Consider the following 22,108-nt stretch of genomic DNA (forward strand, 5'->3'; position numbering starts at 1 on the left):
TTCAAACCCCTGCTGAGAATTTGCATAGAATATCTGCATAGAATATACTTAATCAGAATCTACAGTTTAACAAGATCCCCAGGTGATTCTTATGTATAATGAATTTTGAGAACCACTGCTTTACTAGTGGTTCTCAGAACTGGTCCTTAACCAGCAACATTAGCATCACCTGGGAACTTGTTAGAAATGCAGATTCTCAGCAGGGGTGCAAAGCCCTGGTCCTTGCCCCCCATAAGCTCCTGATCTAGTGAGAAAATGCCCTCTTTTTTTTCCCTCCCTGTCTTCCATAGATAAACCTTCAGGCATCATACCTGTCTAGGTAGATTTCTCAGTATCCAGCCCCCCTCTTGTTCATGTTGCTCCTTCCCTTGGGAAGATGCACCTTCTCTTCCAGGCCCCCTATGCCTAGAAAGAGAAGAAAGGTACTTCCTTTCTTCCACTGATGCCTCAGGCTGCCAAGGGAAGAGAACAGAAAAGTAGAAGAAGAAAGGAGCCGTTGAGCTTATGTGTGCCTTCAGAGTGAGAAATGGAGAACAAGTGACAGAAGAGATTTTGGGATCCGTTGGTGAACCAGAATGTACTGAGTGTGGACTATACGCAAGACCAAGGCAAGCCACAAACTTAAATGCATTTAGGCGCCAGGCAGATAATATAAACACATGAAACAGCAGAAGTGTAAGACAGTAAAGAACGGTGGGGCCGCCAGAGAGGAAAGAGCCTATCCTAAAAACTTTCAAATTTATATTTTAAAAAAAAAGGAGGGAAGAATTAAAAAAAAAAACCCACTGTATAAACAGAACAAACTACCACCCATCTGTCATTTGTCGTACTGTGATGCTGGAAGCTATGCCACCAGTATTTCAATTCCAGCAGGGTCACCCATGGTCGATAAGTTTAGAGCTTTCAGACTAAGAAGAACTAGCAAGAAAGGCTTGGCAATCTACTTCCATTGAAAACCTTATGGATCACCACAGAACGTGGTCTACCTCTCTTGCTTTGGACGCATCATCAAACCAAAAGACCAAACCCACTGCCGTGGAGTCAATTCCAACTCATAGCGACCCTATAGGATGGAGTAGAAACGCCCTATAGGGTTTCCAAAGAGTGGCTGGTGGATTTGAAGTGCCAACTTTTTGGATAGCAGCCGAGCACTTAACCACTGCGCCACCAGGACACATTTGCAGGAGGGATCAATCGCTAGAGGAGAACATCATGTTTGGTGAAGAAGAGAGCCAACGAGGGTGTAGGAGACCCTCTGTGAGATGCATTGGCACAATAGCTTCAACGATGGGCTTGAAAATGCTGGTGACTATGAAGACCCAGTACCAGGCAACATTTCCTTCTGTTGTACATAAGCTTGCAATGTGTCTGTAAAAATGGTGTGGGGGCAGCATCTGACCTCCTCTAACTTCACAAGGGGGAATGAGAATCTAGATCAATAGCCCAAGTCTGATTCCTATGAGGTGGAGGTCAGACATGCCTCCTCTCTCTGCCATCTTTACCAATTCTGACACCAGCTGTCCCTCCCATGGCACTCTCGACTTCTCTGCGGGGTTTGATAATTCACAGTGGCCACACAGAACTCACAGACAATACTCACAATTATGGGATTTATTAGGGAAGTTAACAGTTACAATTTAGGCTCAGGAACACTCAGGATACAGTTCTTTCATGGAGACCACCTCTTCCCCGCCGTACTTGTACGCAGCCTCTCCCTGGCCCTAGGCCTCTGCCCAAAGGCACTCAGCTTTCTCTCTCCATGGGTGAGGAAGCCCACCACACCGTCTCCTGCTGCTGGGTCTCTGCAGCCTCTTCTCACTGATTTCAGTGTTACAGCTCTCTCTCTCTCTCTGTCTCCTGGTTCCAGGAGCTTATCAGCACAGGGATCCCAGGTCCAAAGGATGTTCTGGTTTCTGGCTGTTCTTCCTTGGTGGTGGTGGGATCTTTTCTCTCCTGCCTCTGAGGTGGCTCATCTCAAACCCACTGGGATGGCAAAACTGATGAATCCCTTTGGTGGGCCACAATGACCACATATGGCAGTCCTGTCCAATCACTTAGGTGGGAGTTAGAAGACAGTGGCAAGAAAGACCACACAAAAGCGATCCATCACACCACAGCGTCAGAGTTGACTCAGTGGTAGCTAACAATAAAAACAAACAGGACAAAACATCTGCAAGTTGGATTAGGACTTTGGGAAGTGTTATAAATTGAATTGTGCCCCCCCCAAAATATGTGTTGGAATCCTAACCCTTATACGTGTGGAAAGGAGGTCTGGTGGTCCAGTGGTTAGGCACTTAGCTGCTAACCAAACGGTTGACAGTTCAAACCCATCAGCCACTCCGTGGGAGAAAAGACCTGGCAATCTGCTCCCATAAAGGTTACAGCCTAGGAAACCCTGTGAGGCAGCTCTACTGTGTCCTGTAGGGTCGCTATGAGTGGGAATTGACTGAGCAGCAATAACAGTAACACATGTGGATGTAATCATCCCATTTGGGAGTAGGGTTTTCTTTGTCATTTTAATGAGGCCATATCAGTGTAGGGTGTGTTTAAAGCCAATCACTTTTAAGATATAAAAGGAACAGATTAGGCACAGAAGCAAGCAAGCATGGATGGGGGAGAGAAAGATGCCACGCAGAGATCTCCAAGGAACGCCAAGAAAAACACTAGAGAACCTGAGACAAAGATCTTTCGCCCCAGACCAGTCAGAGAGACCCTTCCCCTAGAGCCCAGTACCCTGAATTTGGACTTCTAGCCTCCTACAATGTGAGAAAATAAATTTGTTTGTTAAAGCCACCCACTTGTGGTGTTTCTATTACAAGCAGCACTAAGAAACTAAGACAGGAAGTGATTTGTAAATCCTTCACAAGGTCCTGTGGGGCTCTCCTCTAAGGAAATACAGAACTTTGTTTGGGAGACAAAACATAAAAGACAAAAAACACTACAAGAGTTAAATAGCAAAGACATCAGTATAATGGTAAACACAGCAGATGGTTGTTGCCATATTAGTGGTTTAAGTTATTAAGGGCCATGAGTTGAGAAGAGGAAACGAAGCCTCTGGGCTGCGGCCACTTCAGGAAGAGGGAAGAACTTGTGTTAGGATGGATTGGATTTGGTTAGGTAGAGAAGAATGTGAAAGGGTCTTTAAAGGTAAGATGTCTGGCATAAGCAGAAACTGAGTGGAGAATGAGTAAGGAATTCGTGATAGCTGGAAGAGAAGCTGGTTCTGCAAAACTTAGCCCTGATTCTTGCCCATTCTCAACTATAGGTATCCAACTTACCCACATAAACTGCCTTTACTGAAGTTATGAAGTTTGCCAGTCATCTAATTTGCTGGTTCTAAATAGAATCACTCTCAGCTGTCACTGACACAATGCTTCAGGGAAGTTGAGATTCATGATTATGGAGAATGATGGGGAGCCAGAGCCCAAAAATGACCTCAAGGTCCCAAAAGTGTAGGATGGTAAAACTGATCTTCCCTGCTTAGACCACCATCCTTCAGGGACCTAGTTATCCCTTCTTATTCTCAGAATCAAGTTTCTGGCTTGCCCTAAGGCCTTTGGACTTCTTCTGTCATAGAAGGTTGAGAAAGAACATTGAATCTAGATTGAACTCAGTCTTTACAAGTGATTCTGGGCAAGTTATTCATTCATTCATTTAACAAACATTCGTTGAATACCTATTATATGTGATGCATGGGGCTCGGCACTGAGAATACAATGGTAAACAGAAAGAACATTCATAGCCCTTGTCCTCATAGAGCTTACAGTCTAGCAGGGGACAAATAGTCATATAACTAGATAAGAACAAGTTGAGATTGAGTCCACCAAAGGAAGAGTGCAGGGTACTACAAGAAAGAATGATTTGGGGCTGGGTGATAAGGGGAGGCCACTCTGAAGAAGTGACTTTTCAGCTTCAACTTAAAGGAAGAGTAGGAGTTATCAGGAAAAAGGAGTGGAAGCCAGTGTGGAGGAGAGACCAAGTGCAAAGTCACGTCACCTCTCTGAACCCAGAAGCGTTTCTGGGCCTGTGTAGTCTCCTCCAGCCCTAAAATCCAGCTCTCAGAAAGTGAGCTCTGGATAGAATCTGAAGCTTTAAAAGTGAACATTGAGAGGCCACAAATGGGAAAAAAGAAATGCTTTCTCTTTAAAAAATGATGAAAAATATTCAGGTTGGAATAATCTCTGAATGTACAATTAGATGTGGACTAAAATTTCAAATAGTTTATCTTAGAGAAAGATATAGAGAAATATTATATGATAGTGGGCTACTGCCCAAAGTTACATCTTTCAAGTTATGAAATGTTTGGTGGGCCCAAAAACATGTCTTTAAGAAGTTGAAAGTCTGTAAAGACAGGAGCTTCAAAAAGGATTAGTTCCTTCTTGTGTTTAACCATCGGCATTTTGGCAGAGCCAAGGCCCGTGCTGTCCTGGAAGTGGGGTGGGTGGACTTGCAACGCTTTCTTCTTAGGAGCACCCAGGGCTGAAGGCCTGCCTCATCCCCACTGGAGAGGGCCATGCTCCTGTGCATCCTGAGGTCCAGTTTTGACAGACTTGAATACCTCAAAACCTTAGGAATAATAAATCCTTGTGCCCAACCAAAAAGTGTTTAATTCCTAAAGGACAAGCTGAGCTGAACCACTCCTAGCCGGGGGCACTTGGGGACTTAATTCTGCAAGTGTAGCAATCTGGATGATCTGGGAGCTCCGAGTTTAAGGGTAATTGCTCAATTTTCTGTCCATGTCAACAGGGAAAATAGGTAAAAGTGGCTGAACATAGCCAAGCTGTGAGTCTGGATGAGATGTGAGATGCTAAACTGTCGATGGAATTAGAAAAATGCCATCTGCAGAAGGCGATTGCTCTCCCCAGCCCCCTCCCCCAGTGTTCCCTCTCCCTGTTCATCTGTCTCCGGACTTTCCAGCTCTCTTTTGGGCTCTTTCTCATTCCTTGCTTAATCCTTCCACCATATCCTTCATCCCTTCTCCTCTAAATGGCAGAGTCACTCTGAGCCTAAACAGCTTTAATGTGGAAACAGAGGAAGTTCTGGAAGAATTCCTTAGGTACAGATGAACTGGAACCCTGGTGTCTCAATTCCTTTCCCTTGCTTAGCAAGAACTTTCCATTATATTGCTATTCCTTCCTTAAGCTTGATAACAGCATATGGGACTTCCTAGGTGGTCCCCAAACCTAGCGCTCCTTTGCCCCCCTAATTTTTTCAAACTCCTATAGCTACCACCGCTGTTTGATTATTGTCTCTGGGTGGTACAAACAGTTAATGCCGTTGGCTGCTAAGCGAAAGGTTGGAAGTTTGAGTTCATCCAGAGGTGCCTCAGAAGAAAGGCCTGGCTGTCTACTTCCAAAAAGTCAGCCATTGAAACCCCTATAGAGCACAGTCTTCTCTGACACAGATGGGGTCACCATGAGTTGGAATCAACTCAATGCAAATAGTTTTTTTGTTTTTTTTAATTTGCTTTTTGATTAAATAATGTTTCTTAAAATCAACTATTTTTCACTGTCTAAGTTCAAAGTTACTAGGACTAGGCCTAATAGCTTTTCAAACCTGTGCCTCCACAGTCTTCCCTAACACAAACACACACACCGACTCTTTTAGCTAAACATACCCACAGCAGGGATTGGGGCGGGATGGGGTGGGGTGGTGCTCATTAGTCCAAGGATTAAGCTGTCCTCTCTTTTGTTTCTGTGCTTTGTTAAGTTTTGTTCTGTTTGCAGGATAACCCACTGCCATCAAGTCGATTCTGACTCATAGCGACCCTATAGGACAGAGTAGAACTGCCCCATAAGGTTTCCAAAGCTATAAATCTTTACAGAAGCAGACTGGTTTGCAGGATATTGGTTAAGAATTTGAAAAAGTCATTCTTGCAGGAAATATTGATAATTAATGTTTGTAAGTGTTTACTGGGAGTCCCTGGGTGACATGAACGGTTAAGCGTTCCCCTGCTAGCTGAAAGCTTGGCAGTTCGAACCCGCCCAGTGACAACTTGGGAGACAGGCCTGGCGATCTGCTTCTGAAAGGTCACAGCCTTGAAAACCCTATAGATGAAATAAATCAGTCATGAAAGGACAAATATTGTATCAGACCACTATTATAAAAAATTAAGAAAAGGTTTACACACAGAAAGAAACACTCTTTGATGGTTACCAGGGACGGGAGGGGGAAGGTGGGAAAATCACTAGCTAGATAGTAGACACCTGTTAACTTTGGTGAAGGGAAAGATAATATACAATATTGCGGAAGTCAGCACAGCATGACCAAGGCAAAGGAAGACACTGAGAGAGACACAAAGGTAAAAGACAACAACGGTAAATAATACTACATATACAATCCAGCAACAACAGTAAAAACAATAATTTTTGAGTGGATACATAGGTGAGCTGAGCAGATGAGGGATGGCGTATGGGAGTACCCCTGTGTGCATATATAGATTTGGCAGTGGGTATTTCTACATACATATTTGTATGTGTTGCAAATATATACATGTATATAATAGAGCACACAGTGGACATAGTCATGAAAACTTCTTGGTCATAACCAAACACCTCATGGAGCTGAGTTACTCAGCTTGAGGTCTAGGGACCATAGTCTCAGGGGACATCTAGGTCAATTGGCATAACATAATCCATAAGGACAACATTCTACATCCTATTTTGGTGAGTAGGGACTGGGGTCTTAAAAGCTTACAAGCGGCCATCTGAGATACAACTATTGGTCTCTCCCTGTCCAGAGCAGAGAAGAGTGAAGAAAACCAAAGATTCAAAGAAACAGTTAGTCCAGAGGACTAATGAATCACATGAACTGCAGCCTGGTCTAGCCTGAGACCTGAAGAACTAGACGGTGTCCAGCTATAGCTACAGACCACTCTGATTAGGATCACAGTAGAGGGTCCCGGACAGAGTGGGAGAAGAGTGTAGAACAAAATTCAAATTCATAAAAAAAAAAAAAGACCAGACTTACTGGTCTGATAGAGACTGGTGGAACCCCTGAAACTATGGCCATTAGACACTCTTCAAACTTGGATTGAAACCAATGTTATGAAAAAAATTTGTGTATAAATTGTTGAATGGGAAACTAATTTGCTCTGAAGACTTTCACCTGAACCACAATAAAATGTTCAAAAAAAAACCTCATGAAGCAGTTCTAGCCCACACACATGGGGTTGCCATGAGTCAGAATTGACTTGACAGCAACTAACAACAGCAACAAGTGTTTACTATGGGCTGAGCACTGTGCTAACTGCTTTACCTGCATTACTTCAGTTGATCCTCACAACAATTCTGTAAAGAAACACTGTGATTATTACCATTTTATAGAGGAGGAAATTGAAGTTGTGTGAAGTTAAGTAACTCACCGAGGTCACATGGCTAAATAAGCACTGATGTGCTAATAAATATTTAACAACCGGCTTTCCAGGGGGAGATAAAAGTCCTGATTTGTAGCACTTGCCAATTTCTGTGGTGTAAATACTCCTACCATGGCTGGTTTCAAACTACCAACATGACATCATTGACTGCAGAGTTGAAAAGAGATGGCAATAGTAGCCCACCATTGTATAGTATTTCCACCATACAGACACATGAGATGTAAATAACTCAAGCATGTAGATTAAGTAAAATATAGTAAATTTAGGAAGTGGCAAGTTTCACCACTTTTATTTACCACTCGTTTATTACTTTTGCTTTTGATGTGACTTACTTAATTACAAGGGTATATAATTTAATTTTTAATGGTGTCTATGTTTAAAAACCTGCTTGCATAAGTCCTGAAAATTTAGCAGTTGGCTCTTATAAGCCAGTACAAGCCTGCTACATCACACCACTGCTAGTAAGTTGTAGAGCTGGAGTTCAAACTTGGACTTTCTGGCTCCTCATCACACTGCTGTCACTGCCTTCCTCTCATTTGCTGGTAAAGTGCCAGGTTCCTTTTTCAACCCTGCTTATTGAGGAAGCCTGTCTCCACTCATTTTTCCAGCACCCTTTTGCAAATTTGCTTTCCTATCGTGGTTCTTAGATTCACCTGCTGACCCATGTCCTAGCCTCTGCTCATCCTCTCACTGTGAAGTCTTATTTATAAAGATAGCTGGGCTGGGTAGAGAAAAGCCAGAGACCAGGTTTTTAAAGCTGTTGTGACATGAAGCAGACTCTTCAGCCGATTAGATTATTCCTATCTTTCTTGTTATGCTTTCTTCTCCATCACATCCACCAAAATTGCTCTTAGGTAATGAATTGGCCATGCTGAATCCTCTGGAGAGGAGAACGTGTTTTAGGGTGAGAGGAAGAAGCTTTGCTGGGCTTGCGTGGGTTGTGGTGTGAGTATTGGAGAGTTTGAGAGATTTGGCTAAGACCCAAGATCCCACAGGGTACTACCTGGGCCATGAAGTGTGATGTTTGTAGCTCTCCTGAGAGCCCACCTCTTGAAGACATAGCAGAGGAAACAGATTGACACCACAAAGCCATGGGCAGAGCTTGGAAGGCTACATGGAATAAAAGAGGGCTTCAAGAGCTAGTGGTGCCAGATTGTGGTATGAATACAAAGCTGAGGTCACAATGGGCCAGAGCTGGAATCCATGCAGGTTAATTGCATTATAGAAAATGGATTTTGATTACAGTGGTCCTAAGCAAAAGACTTGACTTGCTTTATTTGCAGGCCATGTCTGTGGCTATGGAACATTCAGAAAGACTCTGTCATAGGCGAATCTGACAAAAGAAAGGTTTTTTTTTGTTCTTGTGAGATATATTCCAGTAGACACCCCAGAATAAGGATGTCTTAGAGGCAGAATGGACCTCATTTTGGTGAAAAGGAAATTTAGGACCAGAATTGGTATGTATTTACATAAGGTCAGCAAATTAGGAGCAGATTCTGAGACCTAGGTTTCCTGACTGTTAATCGAATGTACCCTCTACTACAGCTCTGTGGACCAAGAATTTGAATTTAGTTCTTCACTGATACGCAGTTGAAGTCACATTCCTAGCATTAAAAGAAACATGGACTCTAGTAGATATAGACCCTTGAGACCACAAGAGCTGTCATCTCTACTTCCTAATGTGAGTTTGGCCAGAGCTGGTCAAGAGTGAGTGAGACACCACACAAGTTACATGGAACTTCCCAGAAGTTTCTTGAATGTAGCAGAAGTTTTTATTTGGTTTTGTTTTTCACAGGAGGTGGTTCAAGATCCTATGACCCTACCCTAGAAAAGCATACAGCTTCATGGAGTAGTTTTCTAGAAGTTGATGGAACAGAGAGATGTTTGGAATTACTTGACTCAGCAAACATAGTAGAGACTCATTTGTCTGTGTTCTTCTGGACACAAAGAAAGGCAGAATGTCAGGCATGGTTTTGAGAACCGAGGTAAGCTTGAAGCAGATTTTAGTTGTTCTGTGTTGTCAACTCAGTCGTATTCTACCTTAACTGATCTAACTGCAAAACATAATCCAGGATCTGGACCAGACCTCTTGCTCTGTTGAAAGAGCTGAGGACAGAGTGCTTTCTGCCCCTGCTGGTGCCCTGAAATCTCTAGGTTACATTGGAATTCCCAAACATACCATCACAGACATCTCTGCCCCAACAAGGTTGACAGTGACCTCTCTGGGGTTCTATTTCCTTAGTTCATGTGAGCAGCTTTCTTGCATGTCTCCATCTGAAGAGACAGAGTGGGAAGAAAGAAAATGAAAGTCTTACGCCATATGTGATGCATGTTTTAAGTTAAGCAGGTTGTATTTACCTTCCTCCAGGAACGCAGAAAGAGGAAGCACCGTCAGCATTCTATCAGGCTGTTTGGGCTATTTGGAGGACTATGATTAATAATGAATTATCCAATATTAAAAGCACTGACCAAAGTTAAAGAGAGATCAGGGTATTTATTCTGCGCCTCCTTGGATTCTGTCCCAGTTTAATGCAGAAGATCGGATCAGGCAAAGCTAATCCCATTTAGTTTCATGAGACTCTCCGAGATGTGGCTGCAAGCAGCGCGCCTGCTTTCGGGGAGAGGCACAGGCACTTCTCCCCACAACTGGGAAGGGAGTGGATGAGTGACAAATGAGAGGAGGTGAGAGGCCTAGATGCAGATAGGCTCGTATTGATGAGAACCACTTCCCAGGGAGATCTTAGCCAACTTTGGTTTTTATTTGACTAGAAAGAGATAAAGGCTCAGTGTTATGGATGTCTTTTTCAAATGGCAGGGACTATATAAAGAAGAGCCATAATGTTCCCTGCAAGGAAAAAAGATAGAGTGGCTCCGTATAATTTTCATAACCAAAAACACAGCAATGTGGCCTGGGATTGCTGGTGTCTGTTCTCATTCTTCTATCGATGGCTGTCGTTTATGTCTCAGTTTAAGGCTGACAACCAGACATATAGCTTAGGTGAGGTGGGAAGGGACAGGCATGTTTATGCATCTGAGGTTGGGCTTAGGACATCACTTAGCGCTCTGATGGAGAAGTGTTTTGCTTCTGACATGTCATACATGGAGATTAGTTTCTAACGGATAGCAAAACCTGGGTTGAGGGGATATCTGGGCAAGAGGCAATAGAGGACCCCCTTACCCTAGTAAGAGATGAACTTGATATGGCCAGATGGGTGGTCCTTTCTAGATGTAGGTTTCTACCAGCTTTCCAGAAATTCGTAGATGTTCACTGTGTGTGCATGCGTGCGTGTTTGTGTGTGTGTGTACTCATCTATATGTACACACACAGAAGGACACATATTGGGAATGTGATTGCTGAGTCCGTAAGTGTGGTTGACGGACTAGGTTTACCTAAAAGACCCTTTAGGAGAAATCTCTTGAAAGATGATTACAGAATTGAGACACCATCATTTAAAAGTGCCCGAGGCAAACTCTTTTGAAAATTGCAGCAGCGGAGGGACAGAGAAAGAACCGCAGCCCTTGATTGTTGCGCTGTTCCCTCAGGACCCGTCCTCCCCCTCCCCTGTTTCTCATCTGATAAGAGAGAGAGCAGCAGTAAGACTCCTCATCTATCTTATGAAAATCCGATTCGGAATGGCTGTGATCAAAACCAGCTGGCTGTCACCAGCAGTGGCCTTGCGCGGAGGGAACCGCTCAGAAGCGTTTTGTATGTGGGGGTGTCACGGATGGCACTGATCAAAGTAGCATTTTTTTAATAAATATATATAAGGAAAATACAAAACCTAAGGATGTAGAATAAAAGCAATGTAGTTTGTCTTGTTTTTTTCGGTGTAACACGAAGAGGATGAAATAGAATCAGATATGACTGGTTTCTAACATACTTCTACTGGCACCTCTGAGAAGGCACTCTCTCTGTCACATTAATGCCGTATCACTCATCTGGGGCCTTATTGAAGAGAGTGGAGAGTTCCTCAGTTTCCATTCCTTCCAGCCACTTCATTCCTCGTCACTTTTACAAGTCCTTTACCCCTCCTGTCCTTAACACATCTCTACAGATAGAGGCTGGAACAGCCCCAAAGCTCTGAGAGAGCTATCGGAGTTGCAGGGTGCGTACCTGCTCATTGTTCTTTGTTTCCTTCAATTGACAGTAACCAGTGGTATAACATTCCCTCAAGGTCAGCCCGGCGGGTGACACTGGTGTCCTCCCAGAATTGGATCACCCAAGGCTCCTGGGCTGAGTGGGACCTTTCCCTGTAGAGGACCCTTGTTGGGCCATGCTTGTCTCTCACAAGCACTATCTTGGAATTGCTTGAAAGGCTCAATCCTGGTTGATTAGCTTTGCATTGCCAATACTAATTCTTATACAACTTTCAGTAGACTTGGATGGGGCAATGGGGAAATTTTCATTCTGGGGTGCATTCATGGCTCTATCAGAAATTGCTAACATCCCTCTGTGGGTAATATGAGGTCAGGCTTTCATGCACCATAATATACCAGAAGCTAAGTCACCACTCTTAGTAAACCCCCCTCTCTGCTGATGGCAGGCCAGAAATGAACTGTGCTGAGGTCTGGCTTAACTCCTAAACCAAAGTCAGCTCAAAAAGCTTCCTCTCCAACGCATTGTCAACCAGCAAATTGCTACCACTCAAAGGGCTGTGAGGAACAACTCTTTTGTTCCTCTCAAGTCCTGGGGTCTTTTTCCCCAGCAACATTAGGAGAGATTGGCTTTGGCAGTAGTATGGAGGCATTTCAACACATGGGACACTGATAAGGAGGAAAAAAAAAAAACCCACCCCAAAACCCAAATTGGCACCTCAGAATGAGGCATCTTCTGTTTTTCCATCACATGCTTCCTCAGAGGCTTGCTCGTGCACACCTCCTGACCCAACACTCTCTACCATGTCTCTGGGGCTGCACGTTTGGCTCTCAGTAGTCCTATTCTGAGATTTTGCCAAGTGGCTCTCTAGCCTCCACCACAGTTTTCAGAGTCTTCTCCCATACCTGTGGTCTCTCTCCTTGCCTGCCAGTAACAGGTACAGTCTGGATGCAGCTTTAATCAGTTGGAATCACAAGGGAATAAGTCTTAATAAAACAGACCTGCTGGGGACCTGGAGACGTGTTTTTGCCCCTTGGATCCTGACTTGGGGAGTGCAGGGGACGGACGGCGCTGGGCCCAGGCTCGCTCGTGAGCTCCTCCGAGACCGTCTCTTTCCCTTGTTCCTTTGGCTGTTTGAAGCCTGTTGCCTACTGCTTTCTCCTTTTCCCTTTTAAAAAATTCTCCATTTTTTTTCACTTAGAGAAAAAAATTATTTATACGATTGAGATCCACTAATTAAAGCCATTTTCTGGTATTTGGTTACTGGAGCGTTTGATGTCTCTCTGACAAGACCATGAAATGCACAGAGCGTCCACAGGGACAGAATTTGCTGAACACGGCTCTTTGTAAATGAGGGGACATAGTGTCGCAGCAGCTCATGAATATGAAACGCCCATGATGCCACCTCAGTGGACTTGGGAACACAGATGAATCCTGTCATGTGCTAAATGAGACCAATTTCTTTCACTTAACTTCATCTTCAATCGGACCTTCTTCCATTTGCCTGTTTAAAATTCCCCATACGTGATGCAGAAGGTAACAGCATTCAGTAAAACAAAGTTTTTCAGCTGCAGAGAAAAATTATAATGATCTCTGGTTTAAAGTTGCCATCTCCTAAAAACATGGACATTATTGCCTTTTGCTTGCAAGCTCTGCTAGTGTCTGTTGACTTTGGGCACAGAATCAGGCAGGGTTTGTCTGGACTGGGCTTCTTGGGGTGTCTTTAGGCTGCATGCCCTGATCCCCTTCCTGTGGACTGGTTATTGAGCGTGGCTGGTGAATGGTGGACGCGAGCCCTTCGCTGAGTAGAACCTGGGCATGCTCCGCAGTGGCCAGGGTGCTGAGCGGGAGGAGGCTGTATGTAACCAAGCAGGGGGGTTGCTGTTGAGAGCTCAGGTAATGGATGAAGTGAGTGGGAGGAGGTCACCAGTAGCAGCCTGAGGAACCTGGTAAGGTAGACCAACTACTTGTACCATTTGCTAAGGTGTCAAGGTGGGAAAGTGCTGGGACATAGAACAGACTTTCTGTAGCTCTAGAGAAACCCTTGTGGACACAACAGGAAATTCCATTCAGAAATCCTCAACCAAGAAAATCAGCAAAGAGGAGAACCTACAGGGACACAGAAAGAGGGAGCTCCCTGCCTGAAGCATCTTTGCCTGGGTGGGACCCAGAGGCCAGATTGGGGTGCCTTCCTTTGTTCTTTCCTTCCTACAGAACTTAGATTTACTCTTCAGGTGAAAAGCCTGAGAAATGCTCAGAGTGTACTCACTGCAAGGTTGGGTCTAATCTAAGAAATCACTCTGTTTAGTTGTACCAACACAAACAGCAGTTAGATCTGAATGCAGGCTCCGACAAAATGCATCACAGAGATTTAGGGGGAAGCGTCACTGGAAGAGGCAGATAGGTTTTTTACTGTCAGGCAACTGGTGCTGAAAAGGACCCTTTCTGGGGCTTAACTGGGTAGTTAAGTTTTTAGTGTGCATTTGTGATGATATTTTCTATAATCAATGTCTTTCACGGAAAATGGCAGCTTCTGACATCTTTGAAACCAGTTGTGATCGATCCTATTGGTATTCTCACATGTTTCTATTATTCATTTATATTATTTATTTGAGCACCACTCATTTATTGCTGTGGTTTCATCTGGTGGTTGGTTGTATAAATCTGTTGGGTGGCTCAGACTAATGTTCCAGTATCATGAGTTTCCCACTTGGCAATCTCTCTCTTTGAAATAAGTTCTTAGTGCTGTTACTGTGCATTAGTGATTCTTCGTTGGGGCTCCTAGAATGTGGAACGATATAGTGGGCACACTAGAGATCCAAGCAGGACGAACCCAGGGAGCTTAGTGAAGAGCATTGTGACCCAGCCTCAGGACAGAAGCCAGTCAGTCCAAATTGGACCACATCTGAATGACTCTTTCTCTGTAACTTAGTGCCCGCTCATCCATTGTTTCTTGAATATGCATCAGGAAGACTAAAATGGGTATTTCCCAGCAGGCCTTGCAGCTCTCAAGTGAGGCAGATCTTTTGCTGTGATATCTTTAGACCCAGGAATTATCTAAGGATTACTCCTGGTTGTTCTTGTGCAATGAATCCTACTTAGATAACTTTGGGACTCAGTAGCACTTATCCTAAAATTGGTAAACTGTACAGAAAATTGACATGGCTCTTCTATGAGTGCAACTTTCAGATTTGAAGGGTATCTACTGATTCCATTCTGCTCAGTTAACCTTCATTTTGCCAGCCTTTGGAAAGGCAGAAGTGACTGGGATGTGGTCTTTGCCCTCAACTAGTTCACCATGTAGCGGGCAGACCTAGGACAGATTTGACTTGCTATTCCTACTGCAAGGCAGTGAGGTCAGCCCTGTGGCCACTAGTAAAGTATTAAGGAAGGACAAAGTAGAAAGCTCTTAATTCTGTCTGTTGGATTCATAGATAATTCACAAAGGATAATTCACGTGCCTTTTTCTTATTCTGCTGATTTATTATTTTTTATGTATAGAACCTCCCTTTGCAACTTTGCAACCACAAGTTTCTTGAAGACAGGACCCATGCTCAGTCCGTCTTGGTTCTCCCGCAGCGTGCTCAGGAAGGAGTCTGGTGTATAGCAGGCACCCAGTACAGGTTTCCTGGTTGGTGATGCCTCTCATCACCTGGCACCCTCTCTCTCGCCTCAGCCGGTGCCACCTCAGCCCCTGGGCCCATCCACTGGCCTCTCGTCTGTTTCTGCGGTGCTGCAAGTTATTTCTCATCTCCTAGTGCCTTTCCACATGCTGTCCTTGTGGCTTAATCCTGCTTAATAATTCAGCTTCCAGCTGTGCAGTCCCTAATTCAGAGAGACCTTCCCTAACTCCTCGCCCATCCCCCAAAATTCCAAAAGAGATCCTCTCGGGACTGGTTTAAATGCATTATGGAGCATCCATTTACTAGAATGCTGGTGGTCATTTAAAAGAATAAGATGTATCCGTATATTGATAAAGAGAGATAAAAGCAAATTGCAGAACAACATATTTGTAACATGATCCCAATTGCAACCATTTTTAAAAGGGGATATCTGCTGTGATACGCATAAATTCTCTTCAGTAAATATATACAAGCAATTTGTAACAGTGATTACCACTATGGGAGGAGGTGTCTTTTAAGGTATTTTACGTTTGCAAAGGAAGCATGGGTGAGTGTGGGAAGCTCGGGTGTTACCATCGGACTGGCGCCAGGAGCCTGGCTCTGTCTGTTATTAACGGTTTCACCTCATAAAAGCTGCCTCATCTCACTGAGCCTCAGTGTTCTCATCTGAAAAAATGGTGGTAACTGGGCAGGGTGAAATGAGAAGATGAAGGTAGAACCATTTAGTGTGTCTACATGCTCAATATTATAATATCTGTTGAATGAACAAGAATAGTTATTGAATATTTATTACATACGGAGCACAATGCTAAGTATTTTATAAAGATTATTTCATTTAATACTTACAACAACCATATGCGATAGGTGTAATTATGATCCCCATTTTACCGATGAAGAAACTGAGGCACAGAGAGGATTAAGTCACAATAAGTACATGGTGGAGCCAGGATTTGAAACCAGCTATCCTGCCTCCAGAACCCTGGTGAAGTAGTGGTTAAGTGCTCGGCTGCTAACTAAAAGGTTGGCAGTTCGAATCCACCAGCTGATCCTTGGAAACCCTGTGGGGCAGTTCTACTCTGTCCTGTAGGGTTGCTGTGAGTCAGAATCGCCCTTTACGGCAACAGGTTTGGTTTTTGTGGTCATCCTGCCTCCAGGACCTCTGCTGCTAACCACTGACCAGGAGTCCTGCCCACCACACTTTACTATCTCGTTGTTATTGTTCTTCTTATTAGCAGCATAGAAGAAAGTAAGAATAAAGTTAATTATTGGATTTTTTAAAAGAGTGGTAGCTTTTCAACAGTACTAGAGCTGAGTCCTGTAATCCTCTTATTCTCTCTGTTAAAATCTTGTGCTTTGAAATGTTACGCTTTACAACCTGAATCAGACTGGGTCCCCTGTCCAGATTTGCAGGTCAAGTCGCCGTCTCTGATTGGAGGCAGGGCTGGCTCATCCCATGTAGGAGCCCTAGTGGTGCAGTGGTTAAGTGCTGGGCTGCTAACAGAAAGGTCAGTGGTTCAAACCCACTAGCCACTCCACAGGAGAAAGATATAAACATTATAGCCTTGGAAACCCTGTGGGCATTTCTCCTTTGTCATATAGGGTCACTATGAGTCGGAATTGACCTGATTAACTACTGGGTTAATTTTGTGAAGACACAGATTTCTCAAGTACATTTTCTTTTTTCTAGGTTTGCGTACGGTGTAAGCATGTTTGTGTTTGCGTGTGCGTGAGAGAGGTGGGGGCTGGGTAAGGGAGAGTGGGACAGAGAGAGAGAATTCCCAGGAACCTGTTATGTACACATAAGCAAGCACTTGTCTGTGGTTGTAAGTCAGAAACTGTAAAATTGCAAAGTTCTTTGAAGTTTGCCCAAAACTTGCTCCACGGCCACCTGTTCCACTGGGGGGCTGGGAGTTGGATGGCCTGGCTCTGCAGAGATGGCTAAAGCTGTCACTGCACCGGAATGTTCCAGCTTGCCTCGGCCTGGCTGTCATCGCTGGCTCTGTCCCACTCAGGCAGTTCACCGGGTTCTGCCGGGCACCAGGCTTCCAATTAGAGAGAAGTCCCACTGTGTGGCCAGCCCCACCAGTGCCACTCTGAACGGCCTCTTTGCCAAGGCCCGAACTGACCTCTGATCTGTCACAGATGGGCCAGCCCCACACTCTTTTGTGCACATTTGGAGGAGGGGGGTGCGGGTGAAGAGGGACATCCATGGGGAGTCAGAGTGGACAGTGGGCAGAAGTGCAATTCCTCAGAGCTTGGAGAAGCTGGGCAGAGCTGACAAGACCCAAATGCTAAAGTTGTGGAGGGAAAGGGGACTTTGGGAGACCCCGGTCTGAGCCCTAAACTCAGCATGGGACATTTTCTTAACAACTTCTGAATATTCATCTCAGGCTGGACTTCAGGCCCGAAGAGAGCCAGGAGCAGCAAGCTGGCTCCCTCCAAAACTGTCATGCTCTGATGGCACGTGGCACAGCCAGCTTCCTCCTGCCACTCTGCAGCCTGTGCGGTCTCAGCAAGCCGGGGAGCCTGCTCACCCTGGGCAGGGGAGCGATACTGCCCACAACCCTGACAGTGGACTGTAGTAATACCTCAGAGCAAGAGTGGAAAAGAAAGCCAAATTCCTATTAACATAAGAAGTAGAATCTTAGCTCTAGCAGGACTGAGATATATAAGTTTTGAAAAGCTTCTTTCTAGATACAGGACTTCATTATTTTGGGAGTGGGATACGTGTCTCTTTATTTCCCCTATTAGCAATTTCTTTTTCTTTTTAACCTTCTATTTTACTCTTTTTACCACTCTCTTGCTCTGCCTGTTTCTCTCTGCCTTACTTTCTGTGTCTCTGTCTCTCTCTTGCCATGTTCTCTTTCTCTTTGTTTCTAGGTACAACATCTGTGACTCCACACTCGGAAGTAATAATAAAGATGCCAGACTTGGAGCTGACATTTATATACTCTGGCTTAACTCGACTAGAGCAATCTCAGAGTCTAAATAATGAATAGCCTGAAAGTGGCAAGGGTCTTCCCAGCTGTTCTTGAAATGACTCTACTCTCTTTTAAAAATAAAATTGAATTCAATCTGTGGAAGCAGGAACGAAGGGTTTCTTCACTCTTCTCCCCTCCCTGGGATTTTTCCTTCTTTTGATGTTTGCAATTGGTTTGGGAATTCCAGGACTGCCTGGCCTCACTTGGCCTTTTTTGCCTGCCACGTCTCTTTTTTGCTCCGATTAGTTAACCCTAACACAACCCCTCAAACAGCTGGTGATACTCATTTAGAGAAGGAAATGTTTCTTTCGGGTGTGAGGCTGTTCCGATGAGAAGGTGGACTGTTTTTGGTTCCTTCACCAAGTTGCTGTAATTAAGTGATGTGCTGTCTCAGATCCTCTATTTGTGTGACTTTGGTAAACTCACAGAAGAAATGGCCTTGCATCTCCTCATCTGTCTGATCACAGCTGGAGAATTCAGAGAAGGCGATCCCCATGAAACAGCAAGAGAAATGTGATCATCAGTCTGGAACTGGCATTGTTCATTATATTCCAAAATCCATTCCAACTCATAACGACCCTATAGGACAGAGTAGAACTGCCCCATGGGGTTACCAAGGAGCAGCTGGTGGATTTGAACTACAAACCTTTTGGTTAGCAGCTGTAGGTGTAGCGCCACCAGGGCTCCATTTATTATATTACAACCTGGCAAATGGATTCCCTGCTCTTTGATACAATGGTGGGGAGCCAGGTTATTCACTAAGTTTAAAATGTCTTTCAGATGGAGGCAAAGGGAATGACCAGGACTGCAAAGGTTGCTCTCTTGAGCTCATGCACACGTGAGCCTTGCTCATAGGAGATGGCGCCCATGGCGACATCTACTTCAGGCCAATACACATCCTCGGTTCCTCTGTCTCTGACCACACCAGGCTCATTCATTGCTTCCTTTTATCCTTTCCTCTCCCAAGTGCTGTCTGGGGCTCTCTTCTCATTTCTTTACATTTCTACTTGGAGATCCACTCTGGTGGTTTCTAACCTGGTGCATGCATCAGGGTCACTGAAGAAATCTTAGGAAAATACAGATGCCTGAGCCCCACCTAAAAAAAAACAAACTGCTGTTGAATTGCCTCTGATTCACGGAAGCCCCATGTTTGCAGAGTAGAACTGTACTCTACAGGGTTTTCAATGGCTGATCTTTTGGAAGTAGATTGCCCGACCTGTCTTCCGAGGTGCCTCTGGGCGGACTCAAACCTCCACCTTTCAGTTAGCAGCTGAGTGTGTTAACCTTTGCACCACCCAGGGGCTCCAGAGTCCCACCTAGGAAGTCCTGATTCAGCAGGTTCTAGGGTAAGGCCTGGGCTTCAGAAAACGTTGAGGCCCCACCTTTGATTCTGACGTTCACCCCTATTTGGTACCATAACCGTAGACTGGGAGCTCCTGGAGGCCAGAGACTGTGACTGTCTGTTCTGCTCCCCAGCCTGTGGCCCCCCAGCTGACATGTTGAAGGTGAGTAAGTAATAAATGGAGAAGCAGGCAAGATTCCTGTTAGTGCTGCTGACGGTTTTGCCTCCACCTCTCATTGCAGATATTCCTGTTATTCCGGATCTGGAAGAAGTACAGGAAGAAGACTTTGTTTTGCAGGTGGCAGCCCCTCCTAGGTAGGTTAAATTAGATATGAAGTTGGCAAAGAGGCAGGGAACATGACACTCTAAATACCGTCTACAGGGGATGAATCCCAATGTAGATCCAGATGTTTCTGGTGATGGCTCCATCCCCAGAGTTCCCATTTTGGTGGGCATTTTGTTCCCATTTTCGTCGTCCTTGGCTGTGTACGAGGCTCTGGGGTCGGTGGCCCAGCAGCACTCCTGGAACTGGTCCCGTCTATGGTTCTTCCTCTCATTTTCTCATTCCTGCAGCATCCAAGTCAACCGGGTGATGACCTACCGTGACTTAGACAATGACCTCATGAAGTACTCGGCCTTTCAGACCTTGGTGAGTGGAACGACATCTGCACAGGCTCCTGCAACATCCATGGAAAGACTTCTCTGTTCCCCAAAAGCTGTAAAACGTCTCTTCCATGGGTCCCTGATGCTGCCTGGCAACCATACTCTGCTGGCTGGAGGCATTATCCTCGGGTATCTCTCAGTTTCCCTAGACCTAACATTTTCCAATGTTTTCCAGTGCCAGCGTTCCCCCCTGCCAACCCTGCTTCCATCAGCTGCATACCTGGCATCTGATGCCATACCTTTCCACTCTGGCCCTAATGTGCTGCTGTCATACTCTGCCCTTCTGGTGTTGACGTTTCCCCCAAAGAAGGCCCATTGGTGGGATGTCATGGCGTCCCCTCGTTTCTCGGTGGCCATATGGTCCCCTCACATTGTTACTTCTTTGTTAAGGTACTTCTCCGGGTCTGGATCAGGGAAGTTCTAATGCTCACAACTGGATCCTCTTTGCTTTGCAAGAGATTGCTGTGCAAAGGCCCTTGAGGTGAACAGCCTGGCTCTTTTTGTGTTCACAGGATGGAGAGATTGACCTGAAGCTCCTCACCAAAGTCCTCGCGCCAGAGCATGAAGTTCGAGAGGTACAGTAGCAGCAGCAGCTCCTTACTCTCTTGGCCTAGTCATTCCCATAACCAGCTGGCCCACAGGCTGAGCTTTGTCTCTCTGAGGCCCGGATGGGTGTGGGAAGGTGGCTGTGATTGAGGGCAAAGGCGTTTCTTTGTCTTACCCCACGATACCCATCTTGGCAGGCTGATGTCAGCTGGGACTGGGACCATCTGTACACTGAGGTATCCTCAGAGCTCCTCACAGAGTGGGACCAGCTGCAGATGGAGAAGGAGGACCCTGTGGGGCAGCCCAGGCAGCCCTGAACTCTGGGGAGGACAGCAGACCATTCTCCCTGCGCATAGTAACCTCTGCCTCAGACTTGAAAAAAATACAAGAAGCCTAAAACTAAAGAGGCTTACAAACAGCTTAGAATTTTTATCTGGAATATTTTGCAATAAAGGTATTTATTGTCAGCAGGCCACATTGGGTCACTCAATTATAATAAATTGCTTTACTCTCCGGTGGCCATCTCTTCCATTTCTTCCCAGCTCCATCAAGAGCGAATCTGGGCGGCTTTTAAACAATCTGAAGGGAACTCTCCACATTGTTGAAGAGTATGCGGGGACGTTAGATTCAGGAGAAGAAGGAACATGATTTCTGGAGGCCACAGCAGTCCTGGGAATGTGGTCGCTGTAAGCGCATAAGCGAGGGGATTTGGGAGGTTCAGACTCCTGCCCGCGGAGTCCTGGGGAGGGCCTGACCTGCGCCTTTCTTACTGGGGACACTCGGTACTATTCAGTTTTAAATTCATGAAGGTGCGCTGTCTCCTTTGTCACGTGCTTTCAAGCTGAGGAGGGAGCAAGATGTGGGTGTCATCAGGTGACCCCTTCTTCACGTCAGGGTTTGGTGGCTGTTTTGACAGCTCTCCCCTTCCTGTCCGCTTCCTGCAACCCATGCCTTGGGGTCTGAAAGCCTGCACTCCCCTTCTGCCACAGCTTCCCAGACCCTGGTATCTGGTTCTCCTGAGAAGGGGCCAGTTCAGCAGTCCCCCAAGAACTCCACAGCAGCACTCTCTTCGGGGGCTGGGGAATCCTCTCCTCTGCTCTGTTTTCCAGAGCTTCTGACCTTTCAGATACAGAACTGCTTGTTCCCACTGCTCCAAAATGCAGGAGACCCAAAGGCACTGGGCCCAGCCCTGTTTCTAAACAGACACAGCTTTTGATTTGTTTCTCTCTCTCTTCCCAAGACGTCTTTTCTGAGGACAAGGACCTTTCCCTGTCCCCCTCTCCTGGATGTGCTTTGGACGAGGCCCATGCAGGCTGGCAGCTAACTAAGCCCCACTCCTGGCTCAGCCCAGCCGGGGGAGCTATGAGCACCTCTTATCCTCCCTGGAGAGCCCTCATTAAAATTCAGAAAAACAAAGAGGCTCGACACATCAAAAACCCACTGGGGGGTTATTTTTGTGTGACTGCAGTGCCCTTCCCTGGT

The 22,108-nt window shown here is 45.4% G+C and overlaps 1 protein-coding gene across 2 annotated transcripts in view; it reads left to right on the forward strand.

Annotated features, from left to right (window-relative positions):
• The window catches only part of IFT43 (intraflagellar transport 43), a 113,591-nt gene that overhangs the window by 86,088 nt on the left and 5,395 nt on the right, over positions 1–22,108 (forward strand). The window contains exons 6-9 of one of the 2 annotated variants that reach the window (XM_004371122.2): positions 19,660–19,732; positions 19,991–20,066; positions 20,593–20,655; positions 20,824–21,323. In XM_004371122.2, the coding sequence (XP_004371179.1) occupies positions 19,660–19,732; positions 19,991–20,066; positions 20,593–20,655; positions 20,824–20,943 (332 nt within the window). In that variant the 3' untranslated portion in view covers positions 20,944–21,323. Of the gene's footprint in view, positions 1–19,659; positions 19,733–19,990; positions 20,067–20,592; positions 20,656–20,823; positions 21,324–22,108 lie in introns of those variants that run through there. The other variant, XM_023726399.1, reaches the window with a different exon arrangement.

The sequence above is a fragment of the Trichechus manatus genome, unplaced genomic scaffold (assembly GCF_000243295.1).
Source record: "Trichechus manatus latirostris isolate Lorelei unplaced genomic scaffold, TriManLat1.0 scaffold00010, whole genome shotgun sequence".
NCBI classification, from domain to species: Eukaryota; Metazoa; Chordata; class Mammalia; order Sirenia; family Trichechidae; genus Trichechus; species Trichechus manatus.